Source organism: Aethalodelphis obliquidens, unplaced genomic scaffold, assembly GCF_003676395.1.
Source record: "Aethalodelphis obliquidens isolate GAN/ISIS:26980383/991018 unplaced genomic scaffold, ASM367639v1 scaffold19, whole genome shotgun sequence".
Taxonomy (NCBI): domain Eukaryota; kingdom Metazoa; phylum Chordata; class Mammalia; order Artiodactyla; family Delphinidae; genus Aethalodelphis; species Aethalodelphis obliquidens.
Genome location: NW_020837963.1, coordinates 3,650,672 through 3,669,996, shown reverse-complemented (window position 1 = coordinate 3,669,996; position 19,325 = coordinate 3,650,672). Strand labels below are relative to the sequence as shown.

Genomic DNA, 19,325 nt, shown 5'->3' with positions numbered 1-19,325 from the left:
AGATACGTATCTTCTAGTTGGGAAACTGAGCTATCTTCAGCTAGTTCTGGCCTCTCCAGTTCGCCACAGTCCCCCACCTCTTCCTTGTCTTCCTTTACCCATGTGTAACTATATTCCAAGTTCCTATAGCATTTGAGTTATGACCTCTGCTTTAGAAGAAAATACCACATGTGGAATTAGGTTCAAATTTCCACCAACAACTAACGGGCCAATCTCCTATATCCCTATAAACTTAGATATACTTTTAGTCTACTTTTAAAAAAATAACAGAGACACTAAACAGTAGATTAGTCATGTATTAGTTGATCTCTCTCAAAGCCCCACTAAAAGAAGAGGAAAGGAATAAAGATGTTATAAACCAACAAGGACAACCCACAAGAGAATGGTAGAGGAGACAGCAGTGGATGACAGGCTTCAGGCTTCGGGAGATGGAAAGAGGATGATGGAGTGTTGATAACTAAAATCAACGCAAAGGAAAAAACCAAGATTCATCCTGTAGATTATCACCTCAAAGACTCAAGGCTTGGAGACACTGGGTAGAGTGGTTGTGAGGTGTGAGGCAAGGTTGAGAAGCAAGGAATTGGTTCAAAGCTGGGAAAGTGGCTGGAGCCCCAGAAACCCTCCCCACCCTGAGCAGCCAGGCAGGAGACGGGGCGGGGGTTACGCTCTGGAGAAGTGGAACTATGAACGTTCAGGCCTTGGAGACACTGGACATGGCGGTGGGCCAGGCTGAGAGGCAGGGCTGAAAACGGGATTAGGGAAATCTCTGCCTGTTCTACAGCCATTGTCTGGTCCCCTTCCCCTTACAACCAGGACCAGATAGCGTGGGAATGGAGTTGAAAGTTAATCTGATATGTTTGGCCATTTAGAAGACAATACTGATGGATATCGGACAGATATGAAAATGTTGCCCAAAAAATTAAGAATAAATACTTAGAAAATTAAGCAAATGAAAAAAATGAGGCAGTTATTAATTCCAAGAAAGACAAAACTCAACAAGGAAATGTAATCCTAATCCACTAGTTGGCTCTTCATTAAACAATGTACAGTGAACAATATCATAAAAATATTGATTATTGAGTTAACCTAAAACTGTAGTAAAACTGTTTGGGGATGATTAGGGAAAGACGTGTGTGGTAGGGATGGGGCAAAGGGCTGAAAAGGCTATATTTCATTTCATCCAAAGCAGGAAGTCATTAGATAATGTATAAAACTGATAAGAAGCCACCAAAATAAAGGCATGACCTAAAAGCATATGTGCGTGATCATTTGTAGACAAACTTTCCAAGGAATGAGGAGAGAAGGATGGACTACGTGACTGAATGTACAAAGATGAACTTGGAGATTCTTAAAAGGAATGGAGGGAGGATGTGGAGGTGGGTTTTGGAAGTGGAAGGTTACCGGTATGTGCTGGGAGGGATGGCCAACCACACTTACCTGAACGGAATCAGGAACTCCAGAGCAGTAAGCTAAAAGGGCCCAACCCTATTGTCACAAAGCATGCTGTCCACGGGAGCCCTCCTCTGCCCCTCTGCCTGTTCATTCTTAGGTACACATACAGTGCACACTTAACCTGCTTTCCAACCACAGCAAATTAGCTATTATTGAGGTTCCATCCACTTGAGATTTTATGAAATCAGAAAGGGTGGCAAAGGCCACAAGCAAATGGACTAACAGCTATAAGAAATGTCAGCTGACAGCCTGACAAAATAACCCAAAAGCACAGACGGCAGATGTTGGAAATTGAACAGCACAGCAGTCTAGGCCATTGAGCTTAGAGACCTCCATGTCTGCATGTCGGCAGTGCTCACAGGGTACTACTACCTAGTGACCATGAAGTTTCAGCTGAGCTTCTACTAAGATGAAATGTCTTTTTGTTTCTTTTAAACTCATTCAATTTGACTGCATTTTCCATAAAATGATATTTTAAGAGGCATTTGAGAATACTCTATTCAAAACAATCAAAACCCCAAATGTTTTTGTTTAAAAGGGTGAAATACTTTGGACTATTTAGCCCAAATGTCCCTTTTCCTGGAAGTGTTTTCTTCTCTGGAGGAGTCTGCCTTGCAGGGATGAAGAAAACAAGGCAAGGGAGACAACAAAAGGTGACCATAGGAAAATTCTAAGCGGGGGAAGGGGTGGCATTACTTAGTGGAAGCCTTCAAAATTTACCAGGAGTTGAAAGTAGATGCCTCAGATTGTGGGTTTCTGAATGAGATGTTTCTAGCTGTTTCCAACCCCGTAAGGAGATGTGGAGGAGCCTAAGCGCAGGGAAGACTGTTCTAGAAGCTCAGGTACCCCATCCTAAGTTTTGGATCCAATGAGGAGCTGTGGCAATGGAAAGAGAAGGGCAGAATACACAGGATGTGAGATGTGAAGATGTTACTAGGGGCCAGAACTCAAAACACTGCAACTGGTAGGTAGTAATAGTGGGGTGCTTGTTACCACTGCTATTAGCTCATCTCCAGAGATGGGCCAGTGATATTCCTGAGTGGGGCTAGTCTGGTGGGGTTTGCTCTGCTGATAAAACTGGAGTCAGAATCAGGGAGAGCAGATGAGATTCAGAATATTGTCAAGAGAAGCAGATGCTGTTTCTCTTCCTTGCTCCCACCCTTATCCACCCTTGAACTGTCAGCTGTCAGATGGTCTGTCAAGCTTAGCTTCTGATTGGCTCCCCAACTTAGAACCACCCTCTGCATCCCAACACAACTTTCCTTACCACATCTTTTTCAAAATGAAAATGCCAGGGCTTCCCTGGTGTCACAGTGGTTGAGAATCTGCCATCTAATGCAGGGGACACGGGTTCGAGCCCTGGTCTGGGAGGATCCCACATGCCGCGAAGCAACTAGGCCCGTGAGCCACAACTACTGAGCCTACGCGTCTGGAGCCTGTGCTTCACGACAAGAGAGGCCCCAATAGTAAGAGGCCCATGCACCGTGATGAAGAGTGGCCCCCGCTTGCCGCAACTGGAGAAAGCCCTCGCACAGAAACGAAGACCCAACACAGCCAAGAATTAATTAATTAATTAAGAAAAAAGGCTGCAATAGTAAGAGGCCCATGCACCACTATGAAGAGTGGCCCCCGCTTGCCACAACTAGAGAAAGCCCTCGCACAGAAACGAAGACCCAACACAGCAAAAATAATAAACTCCTACCCCCAACATCTTTAAAAAAAAAAAATGAAAATGCCAGTTCACAAATGAGGAACACTACAAGAAATTATTCATCTAAATTTTATGGGATCTCGTGAGAAAAGTCTCCGTTGCAAGACCTCATAGCACACATACCTGTAATTGGAATCTTCAATATTTTGCTGACATCGACCATGAAAATACATATTTCCAAAATGGTACAGTTGTCCAAATTAATCCAGTCTTCAAGAATAATTTTCTGTTTTCTATTCCAAGCATAATATTCTTCTTTCACTTACACTAATTAATGAGGAGGCCTCTGTAGTTGTCTTTGTGGCCAAGTCAGGGTAAATGTGATTTCACACAGACTCGAATTCACTTTGCCAGGCTGAGTATCTCTGAGTCAGATTTTTTGCTGAAGGCTTGGTGTGGGCCAGCACATCCAAAAAGTCAGCAGTGGTCACTGTATCCAGCTGGATCCCAGGTAAACTGCTGCTCTCTAGATAAAAACACAAGAAGAACAGCACAACAGTCTACCTAATGGTGATCAATGCTCTTGAAACATTAATAGACCTTCTTTCAAGACAATGCACAATGCAGCATTCTTAATGGTTAATGCAGCAACAGGCAAGACTAAAGAGGGCTGGGGAAAAAAGTCTTTAATGTGCAACTCAGCCCCTGAAGCCCATACACAAAATGTGACTTAAATGTATCATTATAAAGTGTTATTTAATATTTATATAGTGCCACAAATGGATCCAGCCCAACATAGTGTGCCAGGGCAATAAAAGCCCGAGCCCTAAGGAGTTTATCATCTGGGGGCAAAGTTGATCCGAAACAGAACAGCAGAGGAGGAAGGAGCTGGGTGCAGAAGGAGGATTTTTGACCAAAGAATGAGTGCCAGTGTAACAAGCCACAGAGAACAAGGGCAAGGTGCCACCTGCTGGTGAAAGACCAATTTTTAAAAACAAATTTCTCTCCCAGAGCACCTTGGCTGTCATCCTCACCATACCTGACTGCTGATTTTCAAGGGCATTGAAGATCTTCCTCACAGGCCGCATGGCTGCTTCCCTGCAGACTAGCTTGATGTCCGAGCCCGAGTAGCCCTCCATCTCCTGAAACAGCCGCAAACCCAGCCATTAGGCAGCAGGCAGAATGCTGGTGGTGGTTACATTCTTACAGGCAGGACAGGGGGTCAGAGCCCCTGTTTGGATTCTGTATCCGTCACCCATGGACACTATGTAAAGATTCCCAGATACATAGTGTTTAGGGGGAGAGAGGCTGCTAATGTGTTTGGATAACCTAAGGATCTGGGCCACAAACAACTTCCTAACACCATCCAAACGTAGGTGGTGAGATGCTGGTGACGACTGGCCCACCCAAGCCAGCCTAATGGGGCCCTTGTGCGCAAATTCAAGGATGGCAAAATTTGGTAGACACTTCTGTTCTCGTAAATAGGATTATAACCTGCCTTTAAGGAACCTCAGAGAACATCACATTCAAGTGTCCTCTCAAGGAGGCAATGACACCAGTGGGCATGGGGGTAACATGCTTTTCCTTTTGTGAAAGACTTGCATTTAATCATCACAGCAATCCTCTACGGCCTGTTACCCATTTTACAGATGAAGAAGCTGAGGCTCAAAGAGGAAGTGACTTCCTTGATGGCACACAGTTAATAAGTGGCAGGGCCAGAATCTGACCGTAGGTCCTCTGAGTCTAAACCCTATTCCACTTTATCACATCTCTGCTTGAATGTTCCCGAGGGACAAAGAGCTTGGTCTTTCATGAAGGAGAGGCCCGTTGTGCTTGTTGGGGCGGCTTGGATCTTTTCTAAGTGACTCGAGGCTCCGAACAGCTGAGAAGACGGTCACGGGGCGGCCCCTGGGCCTAGGCGCCTCCCCAGGCAGCTCACCCTGCTCAGCAGGCTGTAGTCCAGCTCCGCGCGCAGCTCCAGGGCACAGCTCCTGCTCACGGGCGGCAGCCAGTGGTGGATCATGGCCTGCCTGGCCTCCTGGCTTGGGAGGTCCACCAGAATCCTCTTCTCCAGGCGCCGCAACATGGCACAGTCTAGCTCCCTGAGTCACGTACAAAACACAGGAACTGGTTGGAGCAGTAACTCACTTCTTAAGCAACAACTATATTTGAAGAACAAATTTAGCAGGAACCAATCCTGCATCTTAACTGTTACTCTACATCTAAGTCTGAGTGGGTAGGACCATTACTTCATGTTGTTCGGGAGAAACAAATGGTTAAAAAGAAGAAAAAAAGAAAGGAGAGATAGGGAGGGAGGGAGGAAGGAAGAAAAAGAGAAAGGAAATATACATCCCCCAGATACCTCAAGTGAAGGAAGTAGTTTTAGGTGACTTAATTTGAGGGGAATAAATCCAGCTAACACCAACCAAACGTGAGCATTCCCACTGCAGTTGTAACATCAATTATTCAACCCGACCCTGCCAACGAGTACATTATTCCTGACATAACTTGGGCACTCTGGGAAGTACGCTAATTCTTCAAAAACTCTCATATATTCTGGAGGACTATCTCACTCCATTGCTCTGGTGAAGTAAAGTGCGAATGCTCCTTCCTGGGCGCCCAGTGCAAATGTGGCCCTTTGAAACACTCATTCCTGGCCTCCCAAAACACTGTCAGGCCAGGTTTATGCACTTTGCATCTGCAAGCCATTTCCTTATATTTCTTAATATAAAAATTTCAAGCAAATAGGAAAGTAGAATAAAACAACAAATATCCACATACCTACCATCTTGATTCAACAACAGTTAACATTTTGCCGTATCTGCTTCATACGCATTTATCTATTCTTGTTAAATTATTTCAATGTAAATTACATCATGAAACCCCACCTCCCAATGCTTCAGTATGCATTTCCCAAAAAAGGGACATTTCCTTATATAAGTATAATACCATTATGACACTAACAGAATTAACACAGATTGAATAATATGTCTAATGCCCATTCCACAGTAAAATCTCTCCAATCACCCCCAAAATATCTTTTACAGTTTTCCCAACCAACATTCAATCAAGGATTATGCACTACATATGATTATGTCTCTTAAATCTCTTGTAATCCAAAGCAGTCTCCTTGCCTTGGCCCCTTTTTGAATAGGTAAGGCTAGTTGTACGATGTCCCACATTCTGGATTCGTCTGATGTTTTCCTAATGGTATCAGGTAACTGGTTTCTGTATCCCCTGTCCTCCAAGATGGAAGTTAGACCTCAAAGCTTAATCAGAATCAGGATGAACATTTTTGGCAAGTATATTTCACAGATAATATGTTTTCGCATTCATTACATTGGAATCCAATGTTGGTGTGCCTCACTGCTAGTGATGGGATGTTTAATTACTGAGATCATCTGGTGACCACAGCTCTCTTCACTGGACGATCTCTCAGGCATCTCTTTGTAAGGAGTAAATATTCTACATACAGTACTTTAGCACCATGTGAACACCCCTTTCCCCATCCCTTTCAACTAGTGGTTTTAGCATCTGTTGATGATCTTTGAATCAACTGTTTCATGAGAGTGGTGCAAAATGGTGATTTAAAACTTTTTTCCATTCCAAATGATTATGTAGAATTATTATGTAAAGTAGAGCTTTCCCTCATTAACTGGGGCTCTTTGGTTACCTTGAGTTACCATTCCTATTAAAAACAGATCATTTTTGAGTGTGAGTTTGTGAACCCTTTTTATGTTAAAATTTCAAGCTCCTAGATGGGAGGGAAATATCTCTTTGATTTTCTAGCACAGAAATTAGGAAATGCCTGTGTGTTGGTCTGGCTTAGCCGATAATAAAGAGTAACAATGAAAAGCATCATCACCAGATTTTCTCACTCATAAAGATACCGAGAATTTCCAAAGCACCCTCCCTTTTTTCTTATTCTGAATCTATGTCATGATATTTCCTTTTAAATCGAAAACATGAAAATACCCTTCCAGGGAGCATATCTGAATCCTAAACTGGAGCAACCAGGTTTCTTAAAAGAGTGTGTCTTTTCTTTACCTATTATTCCTCCCGTCCTGAGCTGAGAATCCACTCCAGGGCTGCTTTCCCGGCAATAAAAAGTACCTATTTCTTTTTTGTATTTACTTTGTTCTTTATCAGCTTCACCCTGTTGAAATTCATCTCAGCAGAGAAAGCCACCTGCACAACCACGCCCCCTCTCAGGGCCAACATTTATATTCCAGACACAGGGTTGAGGGAACTTTGCAGAGCTCTAGGAAATTATTTTTTACGTTTGAAATATTAATAAAAGCTAGTGCTTAAATAGCACTCACCAGGTGGCAGGTACTGTCTCAAGCATTTTGCAGATATTAATTAATTCTCAGAACCTACCTATGAGGTAGGTAATATCTTTGTTTAAGATGAGGAAACTGAGGCATAGAGGTCGAGTAGCTTGCCTGAAGTCAAGGCTAGTGAATGGCGGCCCTGAACTTGAACCTGAACAGTGAGACTCTGGAGACTGTGCCTCAGTAACTGGCCTGATACTAGCACAGTAACAGCAGGGAGACCCCAAGTCACATCACGGTGAAATCTCAGAACCCTGAGAACGAACAAAGGATCATAAAAGCTTCCAGAGAGGAAAAACAGGTTGCATCCAATGAATGGAGAATAAGATTTCTCATCATCAATGTGAGATATTAAAAGAAAATAGAGCAATGCCTTCAAAATTCTGAGGAAAAATAATTTTTTATAACTTTACTTTTGGCTGCGTTGGGTCTCTGTTGCTGCGCGTGGGCTTTCTCTAGTTGCGGCGAGCAGGGGCTACTCTTCATTGCAGTGTGCAGGCTTCTTATTGCAGTGGCTTCTCTTGTTGCAAAGCACGGGCTCTGAGCACGCGGGCTTCAGCAGTTGTGGCACGTGGGCTCAGTAGTTGCAGTGTGCAGGTTCTAGGGCACGCAGGCTTCAGTAGTTGTGACACGCAGGCTCGGTAGTTGTGGCTCGTGGGCTCTAGAGCGCAGGCTCAGTAGTTGTGGCGCACGGGCTTAGTTGCTCCGTGACACGTGGGATCTTCCTGGACCAGGGATTGAACCCGTGTCCCCTGCATTGGCAGGTGCATTCTTAAGCACTGTGCCACCAGGGAAGTCCAGGAAAAATAATTTCCAGTGTAGAAATCTGTATCTTGATCAAACCATCAATTAAGTGGGAGGATAGAATAAAGACATTTTCAATATGCAGAGCCTAAAAAATATTACCTCCCAGGTACCCTTTATCGGGAAAGTACTGGAGGACCAAAGGGAGGGAGAAACCAAACCAAAGGGCCACATGGGCTCCAAGAAACGGAGGGTCTGACACAGAGAGAGAAGGAAACCTCCAGGATGACGCAGGGGGTGCCTAGGGTGCAGAGGACAATCCGCTCATTTTGGAGAAGGAGAGAAGGCTCTGGAAGATGTGCCTCCAAGAAGATAAACTTGACTGAATACCTGGTATGTCTGAGTAAATCCAGAGCTGTTTTAGACAGTTAGCAGAGAGATGGGCCTCGATTAGTGGCAGGAGGAGGTGAGTGAGGGGGGACGAAAGGAGGGGGGTCAGGGAGATATAGAGAAGAGACACCATTAGACTCACATTTAGGAATTCGGTCCAGCAACACTGCCCACCCGCCAAGTGTATTGTCACTGCTGAGTCTCCGATACACAGAAGTGAATATGACAAACTCCTTACTTCAATGTAAATAATAGGCAATAACTGGGAGGTTTGGGCCTTGGACTGCAGGAATGTTGGTCCTGTAAACTTTAAAAATGAAATAAGACTTGGGAACCTGAAGCTAAAACCAGGAAGGAAGAGAGAATAAGCTGGGGAAATGGCAGTGCTGGGTTGATGAGCAGTTGCCGTATTTCCCCCAAGGCCTTTCCTTGGACCAGCTGCCCCTCCTGAAAGCGCAGGGGCTGCAGAAGGAAGGCTCTTTGGTGGGAGCACCTCTGGTCTCTTCATCCCAGCCAGGGGGACTGCTTATTGAAAGGAAGACCAGATCCCCAAATGCCCTAGGAAAATGCAGGCAGGCAGAGGGAGGTGGGAAAACAATCCCTCACTATAGATGACTGTATGGATCAGCTAATGCCCTAAAGCAAGAGATTTACCTCAAAACTGCTTGTGGCACAAAGTAAGTGCAACTCTCTGACAGCCAGGCCTGATTAATGCACTTTTAATGACATCAATAATTATAATCATACAAGGGAGGAAACAAAGGACAAATGGAATTTACCCAGGAACCATTCTTTAAGTCAATATATTTATGTGAAAAAATTTAACCTGCGGCAACCAGAAAACACTCCCTTTAGCTGCTACATTTTGATTTTCACACCCAAGTTAGTCTGTTCTCACATCTCCTTCATCTTGGTCATTTGGTACTTCCATCACCTCGAAGGTCAAAAGCAACCAGCAAGAGTGACTGTGACACAGTGACGGCTCACAGACCTCACAGCCTGGCCACTGGACCGGTGCCCGCTGCTATATACAAGGTGGCAGCGCCCACTGGTCACCTAGACAGCTTGCATGGGCCACGCGGCCTTGCACCTGAGCACCTGGGCTCCCGCGCCAAATCTTCGGGGCCCTTCCTCAGCCCCTGGCCTGTCTCCGCTGTTAAACCATGTTGTTCCTGGGATAATGATCATTCCAAATTTTACAGAATTTGGAAATCAAACATAATTCTAGTGTGTTCATTCCATAGTGAAAACATTAAGTTCAAATCATCTCAGTGTGACAAGAGAAAAGCAACCTTCAGTTTTGTAGGCAAAGTCTTTGCAGTATGTCCCTAACCAACGTGAAGTCAGAGATCGTGGCAATCTTTGAAAAGCAGATTCAGGAATTGTATTCTTTGGTAGATGACAGGGAGTCAATGAATAAAGCACTAAAGTTTACTTTGTCTCCTGCACTGAGCTCTGTGTAAGTTGACTCCTACCTACACTTCCCACTTGGGCCAAACTGCTCTGTCGGCCGTTATCTGAATCTACATTTTGCCATCCTAGTTGAGCATGTACTCAGGTCATTTTCTTTACTTGGAACTTCCAGTTGGTCTACCAAGAGCCAGGTCCTTTTCACAGGTCCAGTGCAAGTGCTCTCTACCCCCTTTTCTTCTAAATATCTTTAATCAGAAATGGCCTCTTCCCGATATAATTTTATTCTACTTATTGTCTGTACCAGCCACGTGGCTGGCTGTATCCTCACTTCTCAGTGATTTGCGTTTATATCTCATCCATTGTCCCATCAGATAGCCAGCCTCTAGAGGCCAAGGATCATGGACCATATATCTTGGGTTCCCCCTCCTTCCATCATGCAGAATACTCACAGTAGGTACTCAATAGATACTACTTGAGTGAATGAATAAACTTTCAGTTCAGGGCTACTGGCTTCATGTAAGTGATCTGCTTCCTTAAAGCCCAGTCTTTATTTACGAAGGTAAATCTGCTTTGTTGAAAACTAGCATTTTATAAGCATCATTAGTTCGAATTAACAGAGAAAACAAGCATCAACTTGGGAATAAAGCATTCTATTTTCATCTTTAGTAAAAAAAAAACACGGAAATGATGATTCAGCTCACTTGGCTGGGCAGTGCTTTTGAAGATGAGGTGAAAGATGTCGTCTCCGTAGGGGGCCTCTCATCTCCAGAGACTGCACTTCTCATTCTGAAGAGTGAGCTCACAAGCAAGAGACGAGGGGATCCAACAGGAGAGCCATGAGTTCAGTCCATGTCCTACTGATGTTAGGGTAAGAGCATCACATATTTATAATAAAGAATGACAATTACTTCGAGTTACTAGAATACCAACAAGGAGATATATTCCTATTACTCTTGCCAGAAAATGTATGACCAATAATTGAGAGAAGAAATGGGAATCTTCTTTTTCCAGCAAAATGATGAACTAGATATTCAGAAATCTCTTGTTATAAAGCCACTTTAAAAGCTTGGTGAATTATAGGAATCACTTTTGGTATACACAACAAATAAGTCCCCAGGAAGCAGCAAAATTCTCAAGCCCTAAAAATGAAGAGGAAGCCAAACATCAAGACTGGGCAGCTGAAATTGAAGCGGTGGCTGAGTGTCTGCCTCTTAGTTACAAAAAAAAGTTTGGATTTTAAAGTCTACCTGTGGCATAGCATAGAAGGCCTTGGGCCCATTCAAGATGGTAGGTAGAAACAAGGCCCATCACGTAAAACAAAAAACCAGGTGGCACATCCTCTATGAAAGGATGGGTTAGAAAAATATCCCCACTAGCAATGGAAAGAACCAAGGGAATCTGTCTTATACTTTGGGGTGGGAAAAAGTCTTCACTGATAATTCAGAATCCGACCTACCCTCACTGGCATGGATGAAGAAACCCTATGCTAAGAAATTAGCTTACAGTTGTCCAAAGCCTGTCAGTCATAAATTTTCTGTGAAAGGACACGTGTAAGACTCTCACAGATAGAGCTCCCCTCACTAAATGTAAGCTCACCATCCCTAATTCTGAAACATATAACGAACCACCAAGAATGAGAGTCTGCAGAAGAAACTAAGAACAGAATTAAACTCCACTGATACAGACGATAAAATAATTGTGTTTAAGATGTATAAAATGATAAAAGAGGGAATCAAAAATAAGAGAGAGACTCGCTTCTGGCCAAGATGGAGTAGCCCATCCTTCTCTAGTCCACACACTACTACTAAAATTCATTGCACGTAATACAGCTTCTAAACATAGGAAGACGCTGGAAAGAAGGAGGACGAGGGGCTAGGGAGCGGGGGACATGAGGAACGGCAGGGCAGTGTTCTCAGGTTTCTGTTTTGCCTCCCTCAGACCTCCCACACGGGGCGCTGGAGAAGCCCACTGACAAACTGCTAACAGGCACAGACAGAAGCCTCAAGAAAAGCTCATTCTCTCTAACAAACGGCTGGGAAGAGCAGGTCCACCAGGACACAAAGCCTTTTTGATAATACCTGCCCTACCCCAGCTAAACGTCAGAGGGAAAACTGCCCCCCACAGAGTGTCTGTGCTGGGAGTCATGGTGGAAGGAGCTTGGTCCAATGCGCTGGTGCCATATTAAAACCCTCAAGAAAAAGAAAAGTCAAATAAATTAAGGCCCACCCATACGTGGGATTCTATATGGAATTAGGTAGATTTTCAAAGTTGTCCACAATGTATTAAGTGAAAGAAAAAAACAGGCCATAGAACAAAATAATACGTATCCATGAACGTTCACATTTTTGTTTCTGTGTGTGGGGCGTGGGGTGGTGTCTGTGTGTACAGTTATAGGGGACTGTGCACTTTCAAGCAACCCCAAAGCATATAAAATATGACTTTTATAATGAACATGTATTATTTTTCTAAATAGCCAAAATGGTGAAAATGATTTCCCTCTTGGGGAAAAAAATTACCACAGAAGGATACAAAGGCAACAAATGATAGCAAATAACCAAACCATTTTCACCATTAGGGTATATACAGACATGATAGTACTTACGTCACAGTGGTGAAATTATGAGTAGTTTTTCCCTGATTCTCAAATTTTCTGTAAAATGGTTATGTTAATTTTATACTTTTTAAAATTTGGTTTTAGAATTACAGTTCACATGTCAACCTGCACCCTGTTAAGATAAAGTAATGCCACAGCAGGCCAGGCTGCAATCAGTTTATGTCTCATGAAACCAAAAAACTGAGAAGGTGTGAATGGGGCAAGGGCAGGGTTACTCCTAGTAAACTCCTGCCCAGTCAGTCCTGGGCCTGCCCCGCTGCACCTACCAAATCCTGCACCACACACTTTTTTCCTGGTTGTGTCAGAATCACCCATCAACCACATATGGAGGGTCATGAACTTGATATCACTGCACAGGTTAGTGAAGCTTTGTATGGAGAGAAGCAATTTCAAGCAAAGCAATTTGACCACTGGTAGGCACGGACATACTATTGCTAAAAAAACAAAATTCAAATGAGTAAATTTAAAGATCTAATTGGCTTTGTTCAACGATTCAGGAATCCAGGAGCATCCCATCTAGCAAACAGAAAGGAGCTCTGAAGACACGTACAAAATGGAAAATGTTTTATAGGCAGAAGGAGATGCAACAAGAAAGTTATGAGCAAAGGGTGGATTGTTTTGGGTAAGGTCACCTTCTTTTGGGGAACAGCAGAGTCTATCCAGTGGATTACCTCACTAGTACTGACCAGGTAATTCCAGACTGACTGGTTAAGATTACATTCCTGGGAGAGGCTGAAACTGCTATTAGGTTAAGTATTGAGTCTCAGTTTGATGATGTGGGCTTAGAACAAGTGACTTCATTTGGGGCCTGTTGTCCCTTTTTTAAAATGATAAAAGATTTTAAAAGCCTGAAAGCACGATTGAATGCTATTGCAATGAAAGATGCAACTAACAGATCAGAGTGAGTTAATGCAAACCACTGTTTTCCGAAAGGTTTTCAAATAGAACATTGGTCTTATGAGATGCTCCTTAAGGAAGGGATTCTGGGGTCAAATAAATATGGAATGTACTGCTTTCTCATAGTTTTTCTTGGAGAGTCACAATACACAATAGCATCTTAAAGGCACTGAGAACTCCTGCCAGGGTGGAAATCAGTTGAACTGTAACTCAGTATCTCTGAGTTAAATTAGATCCCACTAGATCCCATTTTTTGGAAAGACCTGTGGGGAACCATTCTTGGAGAAATGTTGATCTAGAGGGTAATGATAGTCAAGGCACGAGGCCAAAAGGTAGGACCTCAGAGAGCACAGCTTCTCCCTAGAGCCCAGGAGACACATGGAGCTACTGCGGAAAAACCCAGGGTTATGTCTGCTGACCCCTTCAATCACATGTATACACATCTATAGGAATCTCACGCCAGACAGGAGAGAGCCCATATGAGAAGAAGTCAGTTTACATGGGTACATTCTTCCACATTCCCAGTGCCAGAAGCTCTAGGATCTTATGCTTTCTTTACATATTAAGATTTTTTTTTTTTAAATCCAGAGTGTGGTCATACTAGGTGGATGATTTTTAAAAGGGATAGTGAAATGTCTAGCCCTTTTGCAAATAACAAGGAAAAGATGAGTTTCAACACGCTTCACACATACAATTTTTATACCTTCTTTGTACAAACTATCATCAAGTTTAGTAGACATCTAAAGATGGCATTTGCCTTAATAGCCCTGTTCAGTATTTTGTTTCCCTCTGTACTCCTAGGCCTGAGTTTGTGAATACTCAACAATACTAACTGTGCTTGTTAAACATTTCTTCCATGGCTATTACTTTAAGTGGTAATATTAAATATGCAACATTTGTTATTCTTCTCATTGCTAATTTACACATCAAATGACACAGATGAGCTGTTATTTCTTGCTTCCTTCTTGTCCTTTCTGTGATGCTATAGATCAAGGAAGGAGGTCCTCGGAGGAGAAGCACTGAATAAACCAAGATGCTGCACGCCACCTCACTGCTGAGAAGGGAGAAAATGACTAGCCCTTTGAGACAGAATGGATTTGTCTAGGGAAAGTGATAAGTTAACAAGCAGTAGGTGATAGCCTAATGCCTTGGAAGATGCTGCAGATAAGAAATACCACTAACCAACCATAAAGAATTTCTTTGGGGATTTTACGACTGGATTTTTACATAGTTTGGTATAATTTAGTTATTTCCCCAACAAGCATAGATTGCTTGAATCAGATAAGTTTATTCCCTCATCTAAGACCCTGAAGCCAAAATAAAAGTCTGTCCCAATACTCCTTTTTTTTTGGTCCCAATACTCTTGATAAAAATATACTATTTCCTAATTTAAGGACTTGGACAGTATGTAGCAAAATACTTAAAAATAAAAACTATGCCCTTTCATACAGCAATCCTACTTCCAGAAATCTGTACTCAAGAAATAACTAGATTTTGGTCAAAGATTTTTATTCAAGGAAGTTCATTTCAGTGTTATTTATAATAGAGAAAGTTGGGAGCATCATTTATGTTCAACAGGAAAGGAATGATTAACTAAATTGTGGTATATTCACATGTGGGAATTTTGGGCAGCCATTACAAAATCCAATTTTCAAGGATTATTTAATGACGTTGGAAATGTTCTTACTATAATGTTAAGTAATGAAAGCAGGACCCTGGTGGGAATACAAAATGTACAACCTCTATGGAGGGAAATTTGGCAATCTCTACTATAATTTCATGCACATTAACCCTTTGACCCAGCAATTCTACTTCCAGGAACCTTCCCCAAAGATACACTGGCAAACACGCAAAGTGATATATGCACACCATTACTCATTGCAACATTACTTATAAGAGCAAAAGAGTAGCAACAGCCCAAATGCCCATCAGTAGGTGACTGGGGTAGATTATCATATGAACAAGATGGAATACACGCAGCTACAAAGGGAAGGAGGGAGAACTTTCTGTACTTATTTGGAAAGATCTCCAGAACATTTTGTTATGGAAAAAATAAAAATACAGAACAATTTCTATAATATGCCGCTTTTTGTGTAAGTAAACCAAGTTCAGTTATTTTATGGAGTTCTTAAAAAAAACTTGACAGTTTATTTGTGGAGGATGTGACAGTCTGTCTCTAAATAATGTCTTTCTAAATAATGTCTGTCATTCCTTCCATTAGTCCAGTGAGCCTCAGCCGGGGGTAATTTTGCCCCCCTCCCTGGGGAACATCTGGCAATGTCTGGAGACCTCTTTGGCGGTCACAACGGGGGGTGATGCTACCAGCATCTAGTGGGGAGAGACCAAGGATGCTGCTCAGCATGGTACAGTGCACAGGAGGCCCCACAGCAAAGAATTCTCTGGCCCCAAATGTCAAGAGTGCTGAAGATGAAAAATCCAGAATTAGCTCTTCCATCTTAGTTATGCCAGGTCTGTACCATTTTCTTCATCAAAATGTTACTGTTATGATAGGTTTGGTATTATTACTGAAAATTCTGTTATAGTCACAAATATAAAATATATCTACATATTAGGATAAAGTGAATAACAATTAATGTTGTTAAGAACTAAAATGTTCACAATTAGAGAAAAGACACAAATATAAAATCAAATAATTTAAAAACCTTGTAATCTTAAATTTGAGTGGTAAATATTAGTATGAACTCATCATTTGCCTCTTTTTAAAACTAGGTATGTATTTCCTAGCTCTGCCCAATCAAAAGGCCAGGAAGCAATGATAATCCAGTAGCAAGGAACACCCATAACTGTGAGACTGTGATCTCTAAATATATTTCCCATTAAAGGGAACCAGGGCTCTGTGAATCAATGGCTGATTCCAGGTCTGGAGCAGAATATTCAAATTGAGCCTGGGTCACCTTGTGCAAATGACAAAGAAGCTTGGCCCTGCCACACCTAACAGAAGGGGAAGCTAAGAAATAGAATCCAAAAGTTGGGGTTCTGTTATGAAAGTAGAAGGATGAAGTAAATATTGGGAGGCAGGGGCTTCCCTGGTGGTGCAGTGGTTGAGAGACCGCCTGCCGATGCAGGGGACACGGGTTCGTGCCGCGGTCCGGGAAGATCCCACATGCCGCGGAGCGGCTGGGCCCGTGAGCCATGGCCGCTGAGCCTGCGTGTCCGGAGCCTGTGCTCCGCAACGGGAGAGGCCACAGCAGTGAGAGGCCCGCGTACCGCAAAAAAAAAAAAAAAAATATATTGGGAGGCAGTTATCAATCTCTGCCACAGCAGCATGGGGGCTGACAATCAGTCTCTGGATCTGCCCTGTCCAGCAGAGTAGCTGCCGACCACAGGTGGCTACTGGGCACCTGAAGCAAGGCTAGTCCAAACTGAAGCGTGCCCTAAGTATAAAGTGTACACTGGATTTCAAAGATTTAGTATGAAAAAGAGAATGTAAATATCACAATAATTTTTATATTGATTATATATGGAAATGATAGTATTTTAGATATATTGGGTTAAATAAAATATGTTATCAAAATTGCATATTATCTGTTTCTTTTGATAATTTTTAACGTGGCTACTAGACATTTTTTAAGTATGTGTGCCTCACATTATATTTCTATTAGACAGTGCTGCTCTAGAAAAACCAGTTACAGGGTCTTCTGAAAGGCTCGGAGCTTGGGAAATGGGACAGACATGGGAAGTTTAGCAAAGGCATGGAGAAAGAGGAACAAAAAATTCAGAGAGGGAGGGAGGGAGGGAGGGAAGACAGACTAGTGGCCACAGAACAGAAGAAAATATCTACAAATCTGATAGAGGACGAAACAAATCTTATAACTCAATAATTTAAAAACGGACAAAGGATTTGAAGACATTTCACCAAAGAAGATATGCAATTGGCCAATAAGTACACGAAAAGATGCTCAATATCACTAGTCATCATGGAAATGCAAATCAAAGAGAGGAGATACCACTGCTCATCCACTAGGATGACTATAATCAAAACGACAGAGAATATCAAGTGTTGATGAGGATGTGACGAAATTGGAACTTTCATCCATGGCTAGTAAGAATGTAAAATGGTGCAGCGACTTTGGAAAACAGATTGGTCGCTCCTCAATTAAACAGAGTTACCATAATAATTGCACTCAGAGGTATAAAAATAGGCAAATCTATAGAAACAGAAAATAGATTAGTGGTTGCTTAGTGCTGGGGGTGGGAGATAGGGATGACTGCTAATGGGTACAGGGTGTCTTTTCAGGGTAAAGAAAAATATTCTAAAATTGATTGTAGTGACGATTGTATAATCATATAAATATAGCTAAAACCATGAATTGTACACATTAAATGGTGAATTGTATGGTATGTGAGTGATATCTCAATAAAGCTGTAAAAAAAAACTAATGATGTTATACCAAACAAGTCATGAGATCATGGTGAGAGAGAGAGAGAGAAAGAGAAAGAGAAAGAGAGAGGGAGGGAGGGAGGGAGGGAGGGAGACTGACTCATTGGTTACCACTGGAGGTTGCTAGGGCACAACTCATGACTCTAAAAATCAAAGAGAAAGAATTCTGATTTTCAAGTATAAACTACATTTCAGGGTAACCAAATAACCCTATTGGATGGGGCAAAGTTCTATGGTAGAGAATAATTCCAGCTATCAATCAGAAGGAATGATAGAATCACACCTCTAGTGAAATAAATGATTCAGGCAAAGATCATCAATGGATGCTACAACCATTGACGGGAACTACAGAGCAGAGGAACCTGGCTGACACACCTGAACCCACTGATCAATCTTGGTACCACCACAGGTGGGACAACAGGGCACTACATACTTCTGCATGTGATGCAATGTGATGTACTCAGCATCATGTATGAAGTATGTCGCCAAAAAATTATATTAATCCTGAATTGAATCTAATCAATCTAACTTTTAGTCTAGAGTAATTATAAGGGCAAGAAGAACTAGCTAAGTATCACCATGAGCATACAATGAGCCACATCCAGAAAGTTTAGACTCTGCAGGACAACCTCCCTAGCAATCAAGTCAATAGCAAGTGGGGGAAAGAAAGAGGGAGTCTGTTCTAGATTAAAGGATACTTAAGAGAACAACTAACTACAAAATGCAAATCTTGTTTGGTTACCAGTTCAGTAAACCAACTGTAAAAAGACATTTTTGGAACAATATGGGAAATCTGAATATAAACTGGGTATTAGAGGATACTAAGCAATTACTGTTAATTTTGTTGGGGTTGATAATGACACTGTGATAATGTAAGAAAATGTCCTTATTTTTTTTAAAGATGTATGCTGAAGTATATATATGTGAGAAATAACATAAGAATCTAGGATACAGTTTAAAATGTTGCAGCAAAACAAGAGAGGAGGCAGCAATAGATTAAATCAATTGGGCAAGATGCTAGTTATGGAAACTAGAAAATGGTGGGTTCATTGTGCTCTTTTCTCTTTAGTGTTTGTCTAGAATTTTTCATCATAAAAAGTTTTTTTTTCAACCCAGCGACGTTCAAGAATGGGTAGGACTTACCGGTTCCCAGATATGCTGAAAGGATGCAATCCGTGATGTCAAGGAATCCAAGCTCAAAAGCACATATGTATTTGCCATTTGACATGACGAGAGGCAATTCTTTCAGAAAAACCCTTCTAGGCTTCTTTATTTTCGATTGCTTACTAGCTTTTTGTTTTTCCTCTCTGAACCATTTTATGTGAGGTTTCCCAACAACTGATCACCTCAGGGAAACTGCGGCAGCGCTATAACCTCCTCAGCTAAGCCCTAGGTTTCGCTGGGAGGTAAGGGCTCTCTATTCCTCCC

At 42.2% G+C, this 19,325-nt stretch overlaps 1 protein-coding gene across 6 annotated transcripts in view; it reads right to left on the bottom strand.

Annotated features, from left to right (window-relative positions):
• Positions 1-3,215: 3,215 nt before the first annotated feature.
• KATNAL2 (katanin catalytic subunit A1 like 2) overlaps positions 3,216-19,325 on the bottom strand; it is an 88,319-nt gene continuing 72,209 nt past the window's right edge. For all 6 annotated transcript variants that reach the window (XM_027118438.1, XM_027118435.1, XM_027118436.1 and 3 more), the window contains 3 exons: positions 5,043-5,205; positions 4,143-4,245; positions 3,216-3,629 (listed from right to left, as the gene is read on the bottom strand). In XM_027118438.1, coding sequence (XP_026974239.1) covers positions 3,490-3,629; positions 4,143-4,245; positions 5,043-5,205 — 406 coding nt within the window. In that variant the 3' untranslated portion in view covers positions 3,216-3,489. The remainder of the gene's footprint in view (positions 3,630-4,142; positions 4,246-5,042; positions 5,206-19,325) is intronic.